Below are 18,539 nucleotides of genomic sequence, written 5' to 3' on the forward strand. Positions count from 1 at the left end.
GAAATCCCAGTCAAACTCTCACATTCAAATCCCACTATTACGGCTTTGTCTCTTCATTGGAGCAAAATAAGTGAGGTGGTCTCGTTAGATTTCGTCGATAGATTAGTACGCAATCAAGCTTTTTCTTTGGAGTGTAGCGGGTAGATACATGTGTAAAAAAAAGCATTATATTTACAAATTTTTTTACATGCTTGTTTGCTCCAATTTTCAGCTTGGGTGGTTTGTGTTTGCCCCATTGTTAGCAAATGCTTGTTGGTGCCTCCGAGCTCGTAAGTGTGTGAGGTTACACCAATTTTTATGAGATTGCATGCGTTGTTGCAAACCTGTGCCAATGCCAACATGCTCACAATCATTGGCGTGAACTTTTATTACACATGATCACTGTGAGCTCGTGGGATATGGTGTGAGCCCCCATCGACAAGAACTACTTTTTTTTGACATTTAGGTCAATTAAGGCAGATTCATGCACACATTGCATATACAAGACTTGAACTAAATACCTCTTATTGGTGCATCATAGGTTCCAACCCTTGTTATATTGATGCGAGGTTGATAATGTTATGCAAATTTTATCGATCGCTCATCATTGCTTGCCAGTTTGTGCTAGCATCACTAAGATATCATCTCAAGTTCTCATTGGAGTCGATGAACTTTTTTTTTTTTTGCTTTTGAATTTTTGTGTGTATTTAAGTGATCACATCAATCACTGTGTGAGACCACTATTGCTAATGAGCTCCAATCTACACAATAACTAATAGTGGCCTCACATAGGGATTGATGTGAGTACTCCCATAAATATATGTATGCATATATCCATGTATTTAAAATTTAATAATCGGATATCTTAAGCCCACTAGCATTTATGTTTTGGTTAATAATCTTTGCACTCGTGCTTCAATTCTATAGATGCTTGGTTCGTTGTGATTTATGTTCTAGTAAACCCATACAAACTTGTTTGAGAATAAAAAACAATTATGATTAGATTGTAAAATACCAATGTAGACACATCTTGATTAACATGTGTGTTTTTATTTTCATTGAAAGCATCACATTAAGCATTAGTTTTTGAGCAATTGTGATAGGAATCCGATCTCCTCACATAGTAGAAATCAACGAGAAAAAAAATTTATTACATCAAAACAAGTCACGATACAAATTGATTTACCATTCGAGAGATAAATCAGACTCCACAAATCCTAGGTGATGCTAGGAACAACTAAAAAAAAAACTGCAAAATACAATTCACATCATTAAGATAAAACAACTCAATTAACACTAATATGCTAATATAAACCTTTATATTTTCCTCTCAAATCTGAATTAAAATCAACCATCTTTCTTTAAATGAATCTTTCATAATTTTCTTCCAAATTTGAATGCAGTTGTGCATGATTTGTTTTTAAACTATTTTGATATCATCATTTGCTTCATTAAACGTCTTAAATAAGAGTTTTATAATGAACTAAGTTATAATTCATCAAAAATAATATTTGAGACTTTTTAGATAATTGAGTAGTGTAGTACAGTATAAGCATTCTGTTAAGATAGTTACACTAATGATAGTTCCTAACGAAAACTCAATAACATATATAGGGTATAAATCCTATGAAAAATACACCAAGGCAAGAATCGTGTATGCTTGAAGTTGATCTGCTTGAACAAATTGTAGTTCATGAATTGTTATTTTTTTATTTATTAGATGCATAGCATGATTAATTTTAAGTAATTAATAATTTAACACTTGGTTTGGGACAATCTTACTGTTTTTTTTTTTAATAAAATAAAATTTTTATGCTAAAAAGTTGATTTTGAAAGAAAAAAAAAACCAAAACAAAGTCTAAATCTATTATTTCTTTTGTTGAGTTTAGATATATATGTATAATTAACATATTAAAGAATCTAAACTAATTATAAATCATTGAAATTTGAGAGTAAAATTAAGGAGAGATTATATTTGAACCTAAATTTCTAATGGAGGATGAAATAATGTCTACATGTGAAAATTTAATCAATCAAATTTGATGTAGTTGATTTATGATAAATGAGTAATTTGTGTAAATACAAATTTGGATAATTTAGGTTGATAGTATTCTTATGATGAATGAATAAACTGATGTTTATTTTATTTATAATTAATTTGCCCCTTACTAAGGTAATGATATGATATGAAATGACATAAGATACTTTTATTAAAAAATAAGATATAAATATATTTTTAAAATCATATTCGAATTTGCATATTTCAAATATTAAAATATTATATAATAATTATATAAACTAAGTAATATATTAAATTAATTATAAAATTTTAATATTATAAGAAAGTGTAAAAAATTATAATATTTGAAGAAGAAAGAAAAATAAAAACTTCTTTTATATGTTATAAATATTATGCAAAAAATATAAGATACGCATTTGACATAATATTGTAAGATTGATATATAAATATATTCTAAACTTATAAGGATGTAATAAGTCATAACATTCGATGATAAAAAAAAATGAATAATTTTTTTCTTATATTTAATAAATATTCTGTCATAAAAAATTAAAAAAAAAAAATAACGAATGAATCGCATAAAATTAAAAAAAGTTGCTAGGTGAGGTATGGGCTTATAACGCATGCATGTGGAGAAATTAAAATATGATATGCCTAATTAGATATTTAATATTTAAATCTATCTATTCAATGGTATGCACATCTAATATGTTGGATGTATGTGTTCAACTGGAAATGTGGTTGATGTATTATGTATAAACCTATTCATTCATTGACACATATCGAATGTATAAAATATGAGATCAACTAAAAATTTTATAATGCATTAAAAAAAACTTTTAATAAAATTCAATTATAAATTAATAAACATAGCATATTTGATATTTTATGTTTCTTATTCAAATTTTTTTGATTGAAGATTTAGGCTTCATTTGGGACGGCTTTCTTATTGCTTTTTAAAAAAGATTTCTAGCATAAAATTTTCTGGAATACAATTTTTTTATACTAAAAACTTGTTTTAGAAAACATTAAAACAAATTATTATATGAGGAGGTATTTTTTATAACATATTTTAAAAAATTTATTTTCATGAGATAATTTTACAATCACTTTGCAACCTAACTAAATAAACTCTTAAGATTTCGTTTGGACAACTTTTTTGTTACTTTTTAAAGTAGATTTCTAGTAAAATAGTTCTTAAATATATATATATATATATATTTCAACATTTTTTTTTCGTATAGATACTTCACAAAATAATTTATCCATTATACAAGATGATGCACATTATTTTATAAAGAGATATCTATCTGCCTATGTTTTTCAGAAGATTTACAATGGGAGGGAGATTTACATACATGCCACTTAATACTATTCTATTTACATATTTAACATATAAAACTTTAATATTACATACATATCACTCATAGTTCATTTTCATACAAAATATGAGTGGTAGGAAAGAAATATAAGTGGTATATTTGATATTAAAATAATATAGGGTGGTATGCATCTAATATTAAAGTTTTAGGTGTTAAATATATAAATATGATGTTATAAAGTGATATGTATGTAAATTTCCAATGGATGTCTGTGTATCCTGCGTGCCGGGTTGTTGCCACATGTCCGCCTTATTGAAGCGGCTTCTTTTGCAGGTTTTTTTTTTTTTTGGTACATTTAGGCCATTTAAGGCAAACTCACACTCACAACACATACACAAAGACTCGAACCCAAGACCTCTTAGTTGAAAGCCTAAGCTCTCAACCAACAGGTCTAAGGTGAGCTGTGTTCTTTTGCAGGTTAAAAACAAGTCGCGATGAACGTCTCCAATTATCAACTTTTCCGATCCAAGCCTCTCACAAAAAGGACTGACCGATGGGATCAGCCGCTTCAACTGACCGCCGGCCATCGGCCGAGCAGCAGGAGCAAGAATCACTCGCCGCTTCTACTGGATCACTTACCTTTCTCAAATCCGCATTCGCCAACCTCTCCGACCACCAATCCCAATCCATCCCCCTTTCCTCCCTCTATCAATCCCTCTCGATCCCTTCCGTAACCCTAAACCTGACACTTCCCTCTCCTCACCTCACCTCCAACTTTTCCCTCCTCCTTCCCCATCTCGGCGCCGCAGCTGCAGACTTCCTTTTCGCCACCGTAAACGATACCACCGATTGGACCACCTTTCTCCGCGGCTTCAATCGCTGTTGCGCTCGCATGTCCGCATCTTCCTCCCTCATTACCCTCTACAGAATCTTCTCCGATGTGTGCAGGAGAGCTGGGATCGGTTGCGGGCTGGAGTTCGATTTGGAAGATGCTGATGTCGGGAAGGTGAGAGGGACGTTCGGGCTGAACGATATGCTGATGTTTCTGTGGTTGTGTTGGGTAATGGAACAGAGTTCGAGGTTGTCGATGTGGGGGAAAGGGGTAGAGCTGGTGCTTCCCGATTTGAACCATCTGGTGCTATCTGCCTTTTTGGCCTGTAGCGAGGTTGGGGGCGATGAAAGTGTGTGGGGTTTGGATGGGTTGGGGGAGCGGAAGATTGTGGCGGTGCAAAAGTTGAATGGGTGGATTTTGGCGACGTTGCCTGGGCTAGCGAGTTGCTTCTCCCAATTTTTGAGAGAGAAGATCAAATATGTCGCTGTTTCACCGGTATGTTGAGTTGTGATAATGCGTGTTCTACTTTTAAGTAGCATTTGCTTTTCTTTGTTTAGATTTGTATCGAGCGCATGATAAGAAATTCGATTTTTTTTTTCTGTATGAAATCAATGGGGTTGATACTCAAGTGGATGCAAACTGCGATCGAAACAGAGAGTTTCATTTGTTATCTTTTGACATCATTTATTCATTTGCTTCGCTTTATTCTGCTAAATTATTCGAAATGCCGGCTTATATGAAAAAAACATGCTTAAGAAATTATCATTTTATTCCAGTACCTTATATATGGCAATGAATATAGACCTATTGTTGAAACACAAACACAAACACAAAAGAAGAAGAGGAAGAAGAAGAAACAGTTGTCTCCATGACAAGTGTAGAACACTTTATATAAACGCTAAAGTATGGTAAAACTAAATGAACTTATGCTTATTAGTTGATATGGAAAATAATTCGATCATATTTGTCCTTAATCGTTCACTCGAGCTAAAAAAAACTCTACACCGAAGATTGAAAGGTATTCATTGTGGTGGTGGAAGTACAGGTGGCTTATGCATAGTATTGTAATCAACATGATAAAATGCAAGTAGCTCTTCGAGACAAAGACCTGCAGATTTTAGTGGAGGCAATGGCAAAATATCCAAATGGCCAGTGAAATCAATCATCTCAACTCTTACTGTTGTAGATATTAGTACAAACTTCATTAAATATCTAGTAAGGAGAAGAATCAGATGAGCAATCTTTTGATTTGGGTAAAATCTCAGGTTATAGCTTTTGCGGTTGAAGTGGAAGTATGAATTGAGTAGCAATGATTGATATTGAAGATAGAAACGATGTTGGAAAAATGTGGATCCTCTTTTGGTGACATTTGATGTGGCTCTACAATAGCAGTGAGCTACATTGGTTTGGATTCAATCTTAGGTTTATCAACAATTACAAGGGAATGTTTGGGTGTAAACTATTAGACATGTCAACTGGACCGGTCCAGCCGGCCCATACCCAACCGGCTTATGGGCGAAATAGACGAACTCTTCCACCTCTCCTGTACGCGCCGAACGATCCGCCCACTTCAACATAGTTATTTAGGAAGGATTTTTGAGGGAGTTAGGAGGGAAATTTGAATGTAGGGATTGTTTATAGATTTCCTTTTGAATTTTATGCATTAAATAATTTGTTTTCCTAAGGTTAGGACATCTTGAATTTGGCTGAAATTTGAGATCTCTTAGGTTTTAGGTTTTTGGGCTCTAGCGGCATCTAGGGATTTGTACAAAAAATTAGGTATCCGCTGAAAAAAATTTCTGGCTCCACCATTGAAAACAAAAGGCGTAATTGGTTGGAAATCTCCATCAAATCATATGCAATTATTAGATTATTTTTTCCCCAGTATTTGTAATTACGTTGTTTCGTTTCAATTGAAATGCCATAATCTCGATTTCAATTTAAATAGAAACGCCTTGATAATTTTATATTACTTACGCTTGACTTTCTTTTGTTACCTTAACAGTTTAATACCTTTTCTGTATTTTAGCTTAGATGAATTTGAATAATATTCATATGGATTTGTCGAACACCCGCTTATCCAATATGTAAGATCTAATGAAAGTATGTTTTAAATAAAAGAATGCAGATCACTTTGTTGCTTTGTGCTCTAATACGTTTTCAACTCATAGAAAAGTTCAATCAAATCCAACCAATCAGGATGCAGTGGTTCCTCAACGAACTACAATGATAGTTTCCTTCTGACATTTGGAAGGGCATGGGCAATTTCACTTACAGAAAAAGGTACTCTAGGTGAAGAACTTTCTGCGGCATCCTTTCCAGGACTATTGGACCACAAGCTCAACAACCTTCTATATAGGTTTGCTTTGCCATCCTTCTGTGGATCACCCAACTTTTAAATAGCATTTACGTTTATTCTTTGGTATATGTTACGTAGGTGATATATTTATTTATACGGTGATGGCTTTATGAATCTGCTTCTCCATTAACTCTTGTTGAGGGCTCCATGGTAGCATGCTCATTAATTTTACGATATAGCATTGTGCTTGTGGTATGACATGACTTCTAAGTAGCCTGTTTCTATGGTTCAATGTTTAGCTTACTTTTATCAGTTAAAAACTTTACACAGGTGATCGAAAACTGGATATAGGACACGATAGCAATCAATGAATTTCTTAACATGATTTCATTTTAAAATTTACTGCAACTATGCTTTGAAGCTTCTTTTAATACAATTTGTAGTCGTATAGAAGTTGTGCAATGCTACAAATTTATCAAGTAGTCAATATGAATAGTGTTTGGGAAAAAGTAGATATATTAGAGGAAGCATACCTTTTTTAGCTTCCTTGGTGATGGAGATGCTTATTGGGAAAGAGCAAGGAAAAAAGCAATCTGAAGTACTTACCATCCCGAGTGGATTGACATCAGTAGACACCAACCCATTCTTGATTGACCAAAATTACAATCATTCACTTCAATTTGATGCCAATTACTTGTTTTGCTCCAATGAACCAACGACTTCATTTTTCTTTGGGTTGAATTCCAGATTGTTTGAAACCAAAATGGAAACTCTTCATTGAATTCGCGTAATAAAGTGATAGGAAGTACTTGAGTTCGCAAGCACCCCTAAGGAAAATACTTGAGTTCGCAAGCAAACCTAACAACAATAGGTGAAAATAGCGAGAAAACTGCTGATTTCAGAGAGAAATCAGCAATATGATGCAGGAATTTTAGAAAAATTGGAAGAACACACAAGGGAACTTCTTCTATTCACTCTACGAACAAGAAAAGCAATTCAAGATACAAGTTTCTTCGATTCAAGAGGAAGAAATAACTCTCCAAATCTCTAGCAAAGCCTAGAGCCCAAGAAGAACAAAACCTAGATCTCAAATCTCTTTCCAATTCAAGATGCCCCAAACCCTAGCCCAAAAAGACTAATTGAAGCCAAAGGAAACCTACAAAATTCCTAAACAACCCCTAATTCAAATTTCCCTCCTAAACAACCATTTAATTAATTTCTTGGGCCCACTAGGGCATCCTCCCCTCCCCCATGGTTCCGCCCCCTGGGCTTGGGCCGCCGGTCGTAGAAGTGAACCGGTCCAAGTTGCACCAGTTCAGCCGGCCCCTCCTAGGCCGGGGGGCCGGCCTAACATAAAGTTAATACTATTTTTTAGAATATTGCATGTATAATATAGTAGAAAATGATACTATATCTTATAAGATGCTAAATCATAAGAATAACTTGTTGGTAGATGATCTGAAATGCCTGAAATAAATTAGTAGTTTCTTCCACTTTCATCCAGGAACAGACAATTTATAAATTGAATGCATGATCATTGTTTGAAACTTTTAGTCCTTTATAAAACAGACTTCATATTTCATTGTGTTATTATTTTCTTCTATAAATTGATTTTCTTTATGTTACTATCTTTTTCACTTTTGAGATAGCTGATTTCTGATTTCATAAATGGATTATACCTTACTAAATTTGTACCCGACATTTTTAACTTGCAGGTCGTCTACTCATGGGAAGGGTTTGAGTAGGTTTTGGTCCATAGTTGAAGGTTATCATGGGCCATTGCTGTTCCTATTCTCCGGTAATTTAGCAGATTCCAGTGATGATAAAAGCAGCACAAGAAGATGGGTGGTTGGAGTATTAACTGAAAATGGATTTCAGAATAGTGACATGTTTTATGGAACTTCTGCACATCTTTATGCCATTTCTCCAGTATTTCGTGTTCTTTCTCCTACTGGTATGCGTTAGTTTTACCTTTTACAGTGTACCATTTCTTTCTAAGGCTAATAATGTTAAGTTGCCACTAATCAGGGAAGGAGAAGAATTTCCTCTACAGCCACGTGCATCCTACTGGGAGGGTTTATGAAGCAAATCCAAAACCTGTTGGTTTGGCCTTTGGAGGAACTAGAGGGAATGAGAGGATCTTCATTGACGAGGATTTTTCGAGAGTAGTAATTCGACATCACGCAGTTGACAAAACCTATCAACACGGCTCCCTTATACCTAATCAGGTAAAATCAACCAACTAATTTTATCAACAGAGAACTATGAGCAGCCTATTGATGATTGTTAATCCTTGTGGATATGGTATTCATATTTTTTTGCACAATTGTCTTGGTTGCCTATATGATTGAAATATCCTGCAATCTATGTTGCACCGATACACCTATTTATGAAGGCGTGGTGTATCCGATACACCGATACACGGATACGCCTCCGATACGGCACTGATACATGTTGGATACCGCTTTTCCGTATTCAATTAAAATATTATTTAATTTCAAAAGGACATGCGTATCCGATACGCGTGTACGTTAAAAAAAAAAATCCAAAAAAAAGGACCCATTGTATTTACTTCCGCGACTGCGAGCTAGTTCTATCATTTCCAAGATGGATTTGAGTCTCTTGATGATATAGGACTATTAGAAATTATTAATCTTTCACTTAATTTACCTGAATTAGAAACTATGATGTTTATTGAAGATGATATAGAAGTTCAAAGATAAACCATTGAAGAAGTCATATCATTCCTTCTATTGAATAGTTGAAATTTTGTGTGCTAGACAATTTATGCTTATGCTTTTATTGTTGTACTAGACATTTAATACTTTTATGTTGATAATCTACAAAAGATGTTACTTTCATTTTTTTATAATTTTAAATATTATGCTTTGATTATTTTCTTAATTTTTATGTATGATTTATAAATTATAATGTCACGTCCGCGCCGTACCCATATCCTATATTTTTAAGAATTGATATGTTCCGTACCTGTATCATGTCGTATCCGTGTCGCCATATCCGTATCGGTGCAACATAGCCTGCAATATTTGTTATTAACAAATGCTGCATACCTCTCTGTGATTTAGGGATACTTAGCTGTTGAAGCTTCATTAGTAGAGGCTGAGGTATGGGCTTTTGGTGGGAGCTCAGCAAAAGAGCAGCACGATACATTTAAGAAAAGGGAAAATCTGTTCACAGAACAAAGGCGTAAGGTCGGTTGATTACATTTACCATGCTCAAAATTTATGTTTTATTTAGTCAAATTCCAGCATAAAATTGTGCTTAAACTAGAATTTGCTGCTCTCTTTCAAAATGTGCAGGTTGATCTGAAAACTTTTGGTAGTTGGGAAGATTCGCCGGAGAAAATGATGATGGACATGGTATCTGATCCAAATAGAGTTCGGCGAGAAGATCGTTAGCCAGAACACGAGTCGCAATTTTACACAAATTAATCACCATGGTATTCTCTTGCTCTCTTCTTTAATTCTTCAAAGATGCCAATGCATTGATGATGCAGGCCCACCTTTTCTATGCTTGCAAAGGCCTTCGGTTGGTAGATATAATATGCTTAGGCTTCGTTTGGAACGGCTTTCTTATTGTTTCTTAAAAATTTTTTAGTATAAAAATTAAAAAAGCAGTTAAAAAGCCATCTCAAACGAAGTCTTATTAAAGCTAAGCGTGTGTAGTTGTTGTAGATTCTCTTCTGATATATGTTGATGTCCAGTTTGTTAGTTCCCCATATGATGCAATATTACATAGGAGTATATGAACAGGTTTAGTACTTTTGTGCATAGATAAGTATATTAATGTTCTTAATTTCTTGTGTATGTTATGTTAATGTTGAATTATTTGATACTATAATTTTTTTTTTTTTATGCTACTTAATTATATTCTGTAGTTTACTATAACTTATCATGGCGACTTGACTTGTTAAGATACTTCAAGAGTTTGTTTTTTTTTTTTTTTATTATTATTATGAAGAGATGTCAAACAAGAAAAAAGGAACATATCTGTGCATCTACAATATCAATTTTGGTTAAACCTAGCAACAACACAGATTATGCCCTATAAATAAAATTTACACAGCTGGGACACTGACAAAAACTGCATATTTGTAAAAATAATAATTAGTTATGTTATAGCTTTCAAATCTCAAAAAATCAGAGTAAGATTATCAATATTTATACTCAATAATTAATTTAAAATTTAATAAATCTGTTTAACTTGGGTATTAATTATATTAATAAAATGGTGATAAGCATATAAATCTCCCATTTCTCTAACGTTTATTTTATAAATTTGGATGGCACTTTTAAGGGTACTTTGAGATTATATATATATTATTTTCTCAATATGGTCATGATTCGAGCAAAGGTTGCCATTGATTTGAATTTATTTATGGTCATGAAAATATAAAAGAATTATGATTATTTAGGTATTTAAATTTCTGATACACGGATTTTATATTTATAAAAAATATGTACATTAAACAAGTTCAATATTATATTATTTTGTAATAAAAAGTTTTGCACAATCAAATGCAAAAAAATTAAAAATTTTCATTATAACAATAAATAAAAAAGTTATGATCGAAATTTCGTGATAAATTCTGATAAACTTTAGTAATCCAAATTAAACCAAAAAGCAAAAAACCATAGAACACAATATTAATATAAATATGGTTCAAACCCAGATTGATAAAAACATTGCTTACAGATCGCCCGTTAGACTTATGGGACCTCGCGTCCGCCGCCGTCGGCCGCCGCGGTTCCGGCGACGGCCACCCAAACCGGGTCGGGTCGTGTCAACCCGGCAACCCGCCGGGTCGGGTCCGGGTTCGGTTTTTCGACCCGTTTGTCTACCCGGGTCCGGTTAGGGTTGACCCGTTTGAACTCGGGTCAGTTCGGGTTCGACCCGAACCCGACCCGTGACCCGAAATTGACACCCCTAATCAAAACTACTGCATCTATTAAAAGACTCCAAAAAATTAATGAAAAGCAAAATACCAAAACTCGATTAAAATTTAAAAAATACCTTTACTCGTATATGCCCAATAAATAGAATATATATATATAAGAACATGAAAATATCAAAACCCAGTAACGCTTCAACTTCCTTCAAAAGGCTGGCTTCAGTGAAAAAGCAAGCTCTAAATATATTAGTCATCAAGATATCAGTTTAAATGTTAGGAAAATAGTTCCTAAAGATCAGAAGTAAGATACATCTGTGAGGAATTATACAGCATAATGTAGTATGGCTGTCCAAATAAAAAAAAAAGTGAAGAAATTCTGACTCATTAAAAAGCAGTAAGAATTATAGTTAGGCAGAAAAAGAAAATTTCTAAATGATTCAAATCGAGTTGTTTAAACCTAAACCAAATTAGTTTAATAAGAACCAAACATCTACTCTTTACCTTACCTGAGCTTTAGATCATCTGCTCTTTGCTCTCTTCCTACCACGACCAGAGAAGACTTTGTCATCAGACTTGGGACGTCCCCTTCCTCGACCAGAACTCTTAGCCTCTGCAGCTATGTTTTTTGATCCCTTGCCGCGGTTGCCGCGGCCCCTGCCGGAGCGTTTCCCACCTCGTTTACTCCTTGTACTAACAGATTCACCGTTAACCTCATCTTTATAGTCATCACTATCATGTTCTTCCTCTTCATACTCTTCAGGTGGATCCTCCAACTGCTTCCTTTTCTTGGAAGCTGATTTCAATTCAGTTTTGTTAGTTGTGTTCCTAGCAGCAGCAGCATTGCTCTCCACAGCTCCTGCAGCAATGACAATAAAAATTAATTCAAAATATGTTCATCAGATATGGAATCTTAAGACCGGGTTGTAGTACCATTGCGCTGCTTCATTACTACAGTTTAGGTAAAAAATTAAAAAAATGAGCACTATAAATATGAAGCCTCAGTTTAGCTTTACTATTGAGGGTAATGCCCTAACATTTATACAATGTATTAAATTATTCATGTTATGATTGTTCGACAAGTTTTATATTGACAAATTTCAAGTGATTCATGTCATGATTGTTCGACAAGTTTCATAAGAACATTTTCATGATTCAAACAACCATATGACTACGAAATCTTACAAATACATCCAAGTAATTGTATCAAATCCTAAAGTTGATTTGTTCAAACACAAACTGCATCAAAAGTTGATAAACCCAATCAGCTCACTTTTTAGATTAAAGAGTTGAAGGATGCTATGCTATCAATTATCAGCAGCTTTGTAATTCATAATTGCAAAATTACCTTTAAATAGAAGAATAAAACCACTGATCCCGTTATGACTATCTGCCAACCATTAGCAGTTAGTAGAAAGGCCAAACTCCCACCACCTACTTCCGTCCCACACACCAAGAAAAGGAGAACACAAGATCCGCATGACCATCTAGAAAATATTATGCCTCTTTAAGTGTAAAAATGTGCGGTTGGATCCATTTCGATGACAATATTTTAAATCTTCAAACAGCTTAGAAAAGATAAAAGGAATGAGGAATAGCAGAGAAGAATCCAAAGGAGGTGCTACGATTCGACTCGAGTGGATTGTTGTTGACGAAAGACAAAGCAAAAGACGCAGAACTTTACTTCAGACAAAGTCGAAATAAAGCTACGCTCTAAAACATCTTATGCTCGCATATTCATGCGAGTTTAAGGAAATAAACAATTAAACGGAAGAGGAGCCTGAAATAGCCTCAAGGCATTTTTCCTCAAAGCGTATGCCCAGTCCAAAAAAATCGTAAGCCTCGCTTGAACAGCATAGGCTTACACCTCCATGCGCGAGAGTTCCGCCTCGAATCAAAGCAAGCCTCAAGGCGGACGCCTCTAACGCCTTTTTAATGACAAGTATTTACAAACTTCATAGATTTTACTTGAACCAACTTCAATCAGATCAAAATACCTCACTTTTGACTCAATTTAAATTTGGCTCTAGTCAAAATCAAAATAAAGTTTTAAGCAAAAAAAAACTTGTTATCTCCCAATGGCTAATGCAAGCTAGTAATAGCAATTGATAACATTAATCATGAATTATATTTGAAGTGACAATTAATAACATGATTTAGTAATTATTGTCAAATAATTAATTGAAAAAATAAAGTATAAAAAATAATGTTACATTATAAACACTTTGACAAATAATTATCGATCTTTTATGAATATTAAATCATTAGTTGATGACAAAACCACTCCAACCTTACGAATCAACAGTAGTGTTGTTGTCGAAGGAGGCGTAGGAACTCAACAGGAGTGTTGTGGATGGAAGATGAAGCATACGATGCACAACTTTACTTTAGCCAAAGTCGAAATAAAGCTACTCCCTAAAACATCTTATACTCGTATATTCGTGTAAGTTTAAGCAAATAAAAACGAACGAGGCGATGCCTCAACTCGAGGCATTCCACCACAAAGCATATGCCCTGTCCAAAAAATCGTAAGCCTCACTTGAACAGCTAAGGCTTACGACTCCATGCACGAGAATTCCGCCTCGAATCAAAGCGCGCCTTAAGGTGGACGTCCGCCTTTTTAATGATTGATATTTACAAACTCTATAGATTTTACTTAGAATCAACTTCAATCAGCTCAAAATAAATCACTTTTGACTCAATTTAAATTCAGCTATAGTAAAAATCAAAATAAAGTTTAAGGCCAAAAAAAACTCGATATCTCCCAATAGCTAATGTAAGCTAGTAATAGTAATTGATAACATTAATCACGAATTATATTTAAAGTGACAATTAATAACATGATTTATTAATTAATTGTCAAATAATTAATCTAAAAAATAAAGTATAAAAAACAATGTTACATTACAATTTGACAAATAATTATTCGACCTTTTATGAATATTAAATCATTAGTTGATGACATAACTACCAAACATTAGAAGCTTTATTAACTCATCTTGTTTTTATATAATCATTAATTCTGTAATATGTTGCATATTTGCTACTTATACCATAACCAAGGCAACATTCTTTCAAACTAAACACTCACTACAGAAATTAGCATCATAAATATTTAACTGATATCTAATCACACATGAAGAAAAATAATTAACTCAAACCTATTATCTAAACCACTTATATTTAGCTGGATACCAAATAGCTCAAAGAGTTACCACGGATTACACAACAGCAAAAGCTAATTCTCTTATTTAAATCCAAAGCCTCCTTTATGTAACTCTACTTGCAACCAAATAGTCCCTAAGGGGTCTTCTAATTAAAAATGGAAAATAATTGTTCTGATTAATGTATGCGATAGCATATAGATAAAAGGGAATACCTTCAGCAGTCTCACCATCATAGATCTCCAACTGAAAGAAGAAAAGGCTAACGATGTTATACATGAATTCTCTACAATATAGGGAGTAACTACTAGCCAAACAAAATTTAAAGAAAAATGGGCATGAATAGCATTCTTTAATGAAAAGAAAACAAAGTAAAAAGCACAAAATCTGTTATTTACACAACATTAACAAAGATGAAGTAGAAAAAACAAATAAATAGCAAAAAAAAGACTGGAAAAGGAGATTAGATCAGGTGGTTAAGCACCACTCCCGTTCATATTTAACCATTTCTTAACATCTTTTTCACAGCAGTAATGCACTTATAAATTTGCAGGACATGGTAAGTTAAATTAAGTTTCAAACCAACTTCTAGTGCAAAATGTGCAGCATACCAAAGAATAATACAGGCAAAAAATTTCCTTTTATTGCATCGGTTAAAAACCAGCTGCAGTTAACCTTCACTGCAGTTCTTCTCAAATTGGAAAATCAGTTTAGTAATTTTAATTCCCTAGTACAATTCTTCTCCATTTAGAAAACCAGTTATTGCCCCGTTATTCCCTGCTGCAGTTCTTCTGACGATAGAAAGGAATAATTCTATTAACTACTGCTAACATCTCTAGTTTGGAAGCATACAACAATAACAACATCAAGCCTTTATCCCACTGAGTCGGCCACATAAATCCCTTTCCTCCATTGTGTCACGTTAAGAGTCAAATTCTCATTTAAATCTAATAAAAAAGGTCATTTCTAATATTTTTTAACCAAATCTTTTTAGGTCTACCTCTTCCTTTCTTAACATAGGCCAAATCTAATACATCTACTCTTCTAACTTGGAGTAGATGTATGTGACCAAATACACGCTCATTTGTGTAACCAAACCATCTAAGGCGACTCTCTGCAATCTTATCTGCCACTGAAGCTACTACAATCTTTTCACATACACGCTCATTTCGTATCCCATCTCTAGGGGTAAAGCCCACTCATCCACCTGAGCATCCTCATCTTTGCAACACCTAACTTAATATTATGCTTCTCTTTTAATGGCAAACATTTTGCGCCATAAAGCATTGCAGGTCTCACCACCATCTTATAGAATTTTTCCTTAAGTTTGAGTGGTACTCTTTTATCACACAACAAGCCCAATGCATTCCTCCACTTCAACCAACCAACTTGAACTCTACTAATAATATCCCCGTCTATTTCACCATCACTCTAAACAATAGACCCACGATATCTAAAACATGTACTCTTAGTAATGACTTGATAGTTTGAAGTCACAAACCCCCCACTAGATCTATTACTATTAAAATTACAAACCATGTATTTGGTTTTAGATCTACTCAAACAAAAACCTTTATACTCTAAGATTGACCTCCATAATTCAAGTTTACCTTCAACTCCATCTCTGATCTTATCAACAAGAAGAATATCATCAGCAAAAAGCATACGCCCCGGTACATCCTCTTCCAAATGTCTAGTAAGAAAATCCATGACTAAAGCAAAAATATATGGGCTTAAACCATGACCAAAGGCTGATCCTTGATGTAATTCAGTTGCAATACGAAAATACTTGGTTAAACCACCTTGTGTTTGAACACAAGTAACAACTCATGCATAAATATCCTTAATGACCAGCACTGGTTCTCATGTTGATAAAGAAAGATACCAAAGAATGGTAGCAAAACTCATTTATTTAAATCAAACCATAACATACATCATCCTTACAATTAGTAACATTAGTTAATGCATGTACTTATGAAGGGCCTGTAAAAAGTATTATACATATGAAAGCACTAGAAAGAGAGCCCAAGGAAGGGGGCTACAATTCAAAAAAGGAGAATACCAAAAGGTAGGAGGTTATAACGATGTTGATTGAGAAAGTTCTATGGTTGGCAAAATATCAATGCTAGTAAATTGTACTTGTGTTAGGGGCAATCTAGTACCATGTAGAAGCTAAAAGTAAAATGCTGAAGCAAGGAATCATGTAGAAGCTAAACTAAAATACCTTGTCAATGGGATTAGTGAATAGCTTAACTAACGCCAAGAAGAATTCCAAGTTGCTGACAAAACTCTTATGATGTTACATAATGAAAATAAGGCAAATATCAACATAGCCTACAACCCTATCAGTCATGAGCAAACTAAACATGTGAAGGTAGATCAACATATTATTGAAAAAAAAAACTGAAAATGGGGATCTGTGTATTTCATACATTGCAGATATCCTGACAGAAGGATTGGTAAAAACCCTTTTTTGAAAAAAATGATAGAAAAGCTTGGATTGTTGATGTATACAACCCAGCTTGAAAAGAGTGCTAAGAACAGGTTGCATTCATTTCCTAATGGATGATGTTCTTCTCAGATTGGAAACCCAACTGCTGTTTTTCTATTTCCCTGCTACCACTCTTCTCAAATTGGAAAGCCAACTGTTTTCCTATTATTCCCTGCTACCACTCTTCTCAAATTGGAAAGCCAACTGTTTTCCTATTATTACCTACTGCGACTCTTCTTCTAGATGTAAAAGAATAAATTTATTAGCAACTACTAAATACTCAGTTCCACCCTAGATGGGCACTCAGTCTGGCATTTCTATCTAAGGAATTGGTTGGCGTGTATGGAAGATTGCTGGCAGTTTCATCCTAATCTCCTGGCTGCAGTTTCCTCATAAGGGAATAATGCATATTAGCAATATCTAGGGTATTCCCACAGTTGTAGTTCTAGAAGTTTTTCAAATGAATTATTTATTTTATCCATGGATTTCCATTCTACCAAGAATAGGTTATTTCATTCCATTTTAGCACCTTTGTAAGAATAGTTTAAAAGACTAAATTAATAGGTAAAATGCTTTGGCCATAGCATTTATGCAGCATTTCAAGTGCAGATGATAATGAAATAGATATTCATCAAAACAAGCTGTTACAAAGGGCTTCCATGGAAGCACCTAAAACACTAAATTAATGGATCTCAAGCTCATTGAATAAATCTGACCCATTCATTATCTTCGGTGGACTCCACATCATTTTAAAGTTTAGAAGAAAGACAACATACAATCTTTTCACAAAATCCACTAATTGTTTGTCATTTGCCATAATATTAAGTATCAAAAGTTAAGGATGCACCAAAAGAAGGTTTTAAGAAAATTCAACAAACAGTTACTAACAGGTTCCGAATAAGATGAGATAAACTTATACTGAATCAAGATTCTCTGATCTTATGCATTGCCGTTACCCACCAAAGAAGAAAACCTCAAAACAAAACAATAATACAAAACTAGCATGACTAAACATCATGATAATCAGGTTCCTAAAAAATTGCAAGGGCCAGGTAAAGAAAAGAAAATTATATTAGATAAAATGCAATACTAGGATACATTTGATGAATAACACAAAGTGATGTACTGAATTTCTATTTTTCCATGGATGTTAATTTTACTTTTAATCATATAAGTTCATTATTTTATTGGGATTATTCAATGCCATTAATTTATAAACAATGTTAGTAATTTAATAGTTTGTTAAGAATTAATTGATTTGCTAGTAGCTTGTCAATAGTTTATTAAATTGTTCACAATTTATTAGCAAATTTTTATTTCTTTCATGCATAAATATAAATGATGTGAAACAACATGCGGTGAAACATGAATTGCACGTTAGAGATTAATGAGAGTTTAACTTTGCAATGTTAACGATAAATTCTAGCTTACTCAAGTAGGATTCAAGAAAATTCGTGATAGATTATGTTAACGGCAGTGATTACATTTAAGAATTACAAGAGTCTTGCAAAAGATAACCAAAA

General features: G+C 33.7%; 2 protein-coding genes across 2 annotated transcripts in view; one reads left to right on the top strand and one right to left on the bottom strand.

Annotated features, from left to right (window-relative positions):
- The first annotated feature begins 3,821 nt into the window (after positions 1-3,821).
- LOC110107815 lies at positions 3,822-10,340 on the top strand. Its single transcript, XM_028694012.1, has 6 exons — positions 3,822-4,648; positions 6,325-6,512; positions 8,168-8,406; positions 8,481-8,680; positions 9,539-9,664; positions 9,773-10,340. The coding sequence occupies exons 1-6, from the start codon at positions 3,875-3,877 to the stop codon at positions 9,869-9,871; spliced, it is 1,626 nt and encodes a 541-aa protein (XP_028549845.1). The 5' UTR covers positions 3,822-3,874; the 3' UTR covers positions 9,872-10,340.
- Positions 10,341-11,564: 1,224 nt separating this feature from the next.
- LOC110107789 (protein RCC2 homolog) overlaps positions 11,565-18,539 on the bottom strand; it is a 32,295-nt gene continuing 25,320 nt past the window's right edge. The window contains 2 exon segments of the mRNA XM_020838169.2: positions 11,565-12,220; positions 14,741-14,771. Coding sequence (XP_020693828.1) covers positions 11,862-12,220; positions 14,741-14,771 — 390 coding nt within the window. The 3' untranslated portion in view covers positions 11,565-11,861.

The sequence above is a fragment of the Dendrobium catenatum genome, unplaced genomic scaffold (genome assembly GCF_001605985.2).
Source record: "Dendrobium catenatum unplaced genomic scaffold, ASM160598v2 fragScaff_scaffold_390, whole genome shotgun sequence".
Taxonomy (NCBI): domain Eukaryota; kingdom Viridiplantae; phylum Streptophyta; class Magnoliopsida; order Asparagales; family Orchidaceae; genus Dendrobium; species Dendrobium catenatum.

Excerpts from the sequence above, each read along its gene's own strand:
- LOC110107815 (XM_028694012.1), top strand. The coding sequence starts at position 3,875 with ATGGGATCAGCCGCTTCAACTGACCGCCGGCCATCGGCCGAGCAGCAG. Across the intron at positions 8,407-8,480 it reads TCGTGTTCTTTCTCCTACTG|GGAAGGAGAAGAATTTCCTC; the intron begins GTATGCGTTAGT and ends GCCACTAATCAG. Across the intron at positions 8,681-9,538 it reads GCTCCCTTATACCTAATCAG|GGATACTTAGCTGTTGAAGC; the intron begins GTAAAATCAACC and ends TCTGTGATTTAG.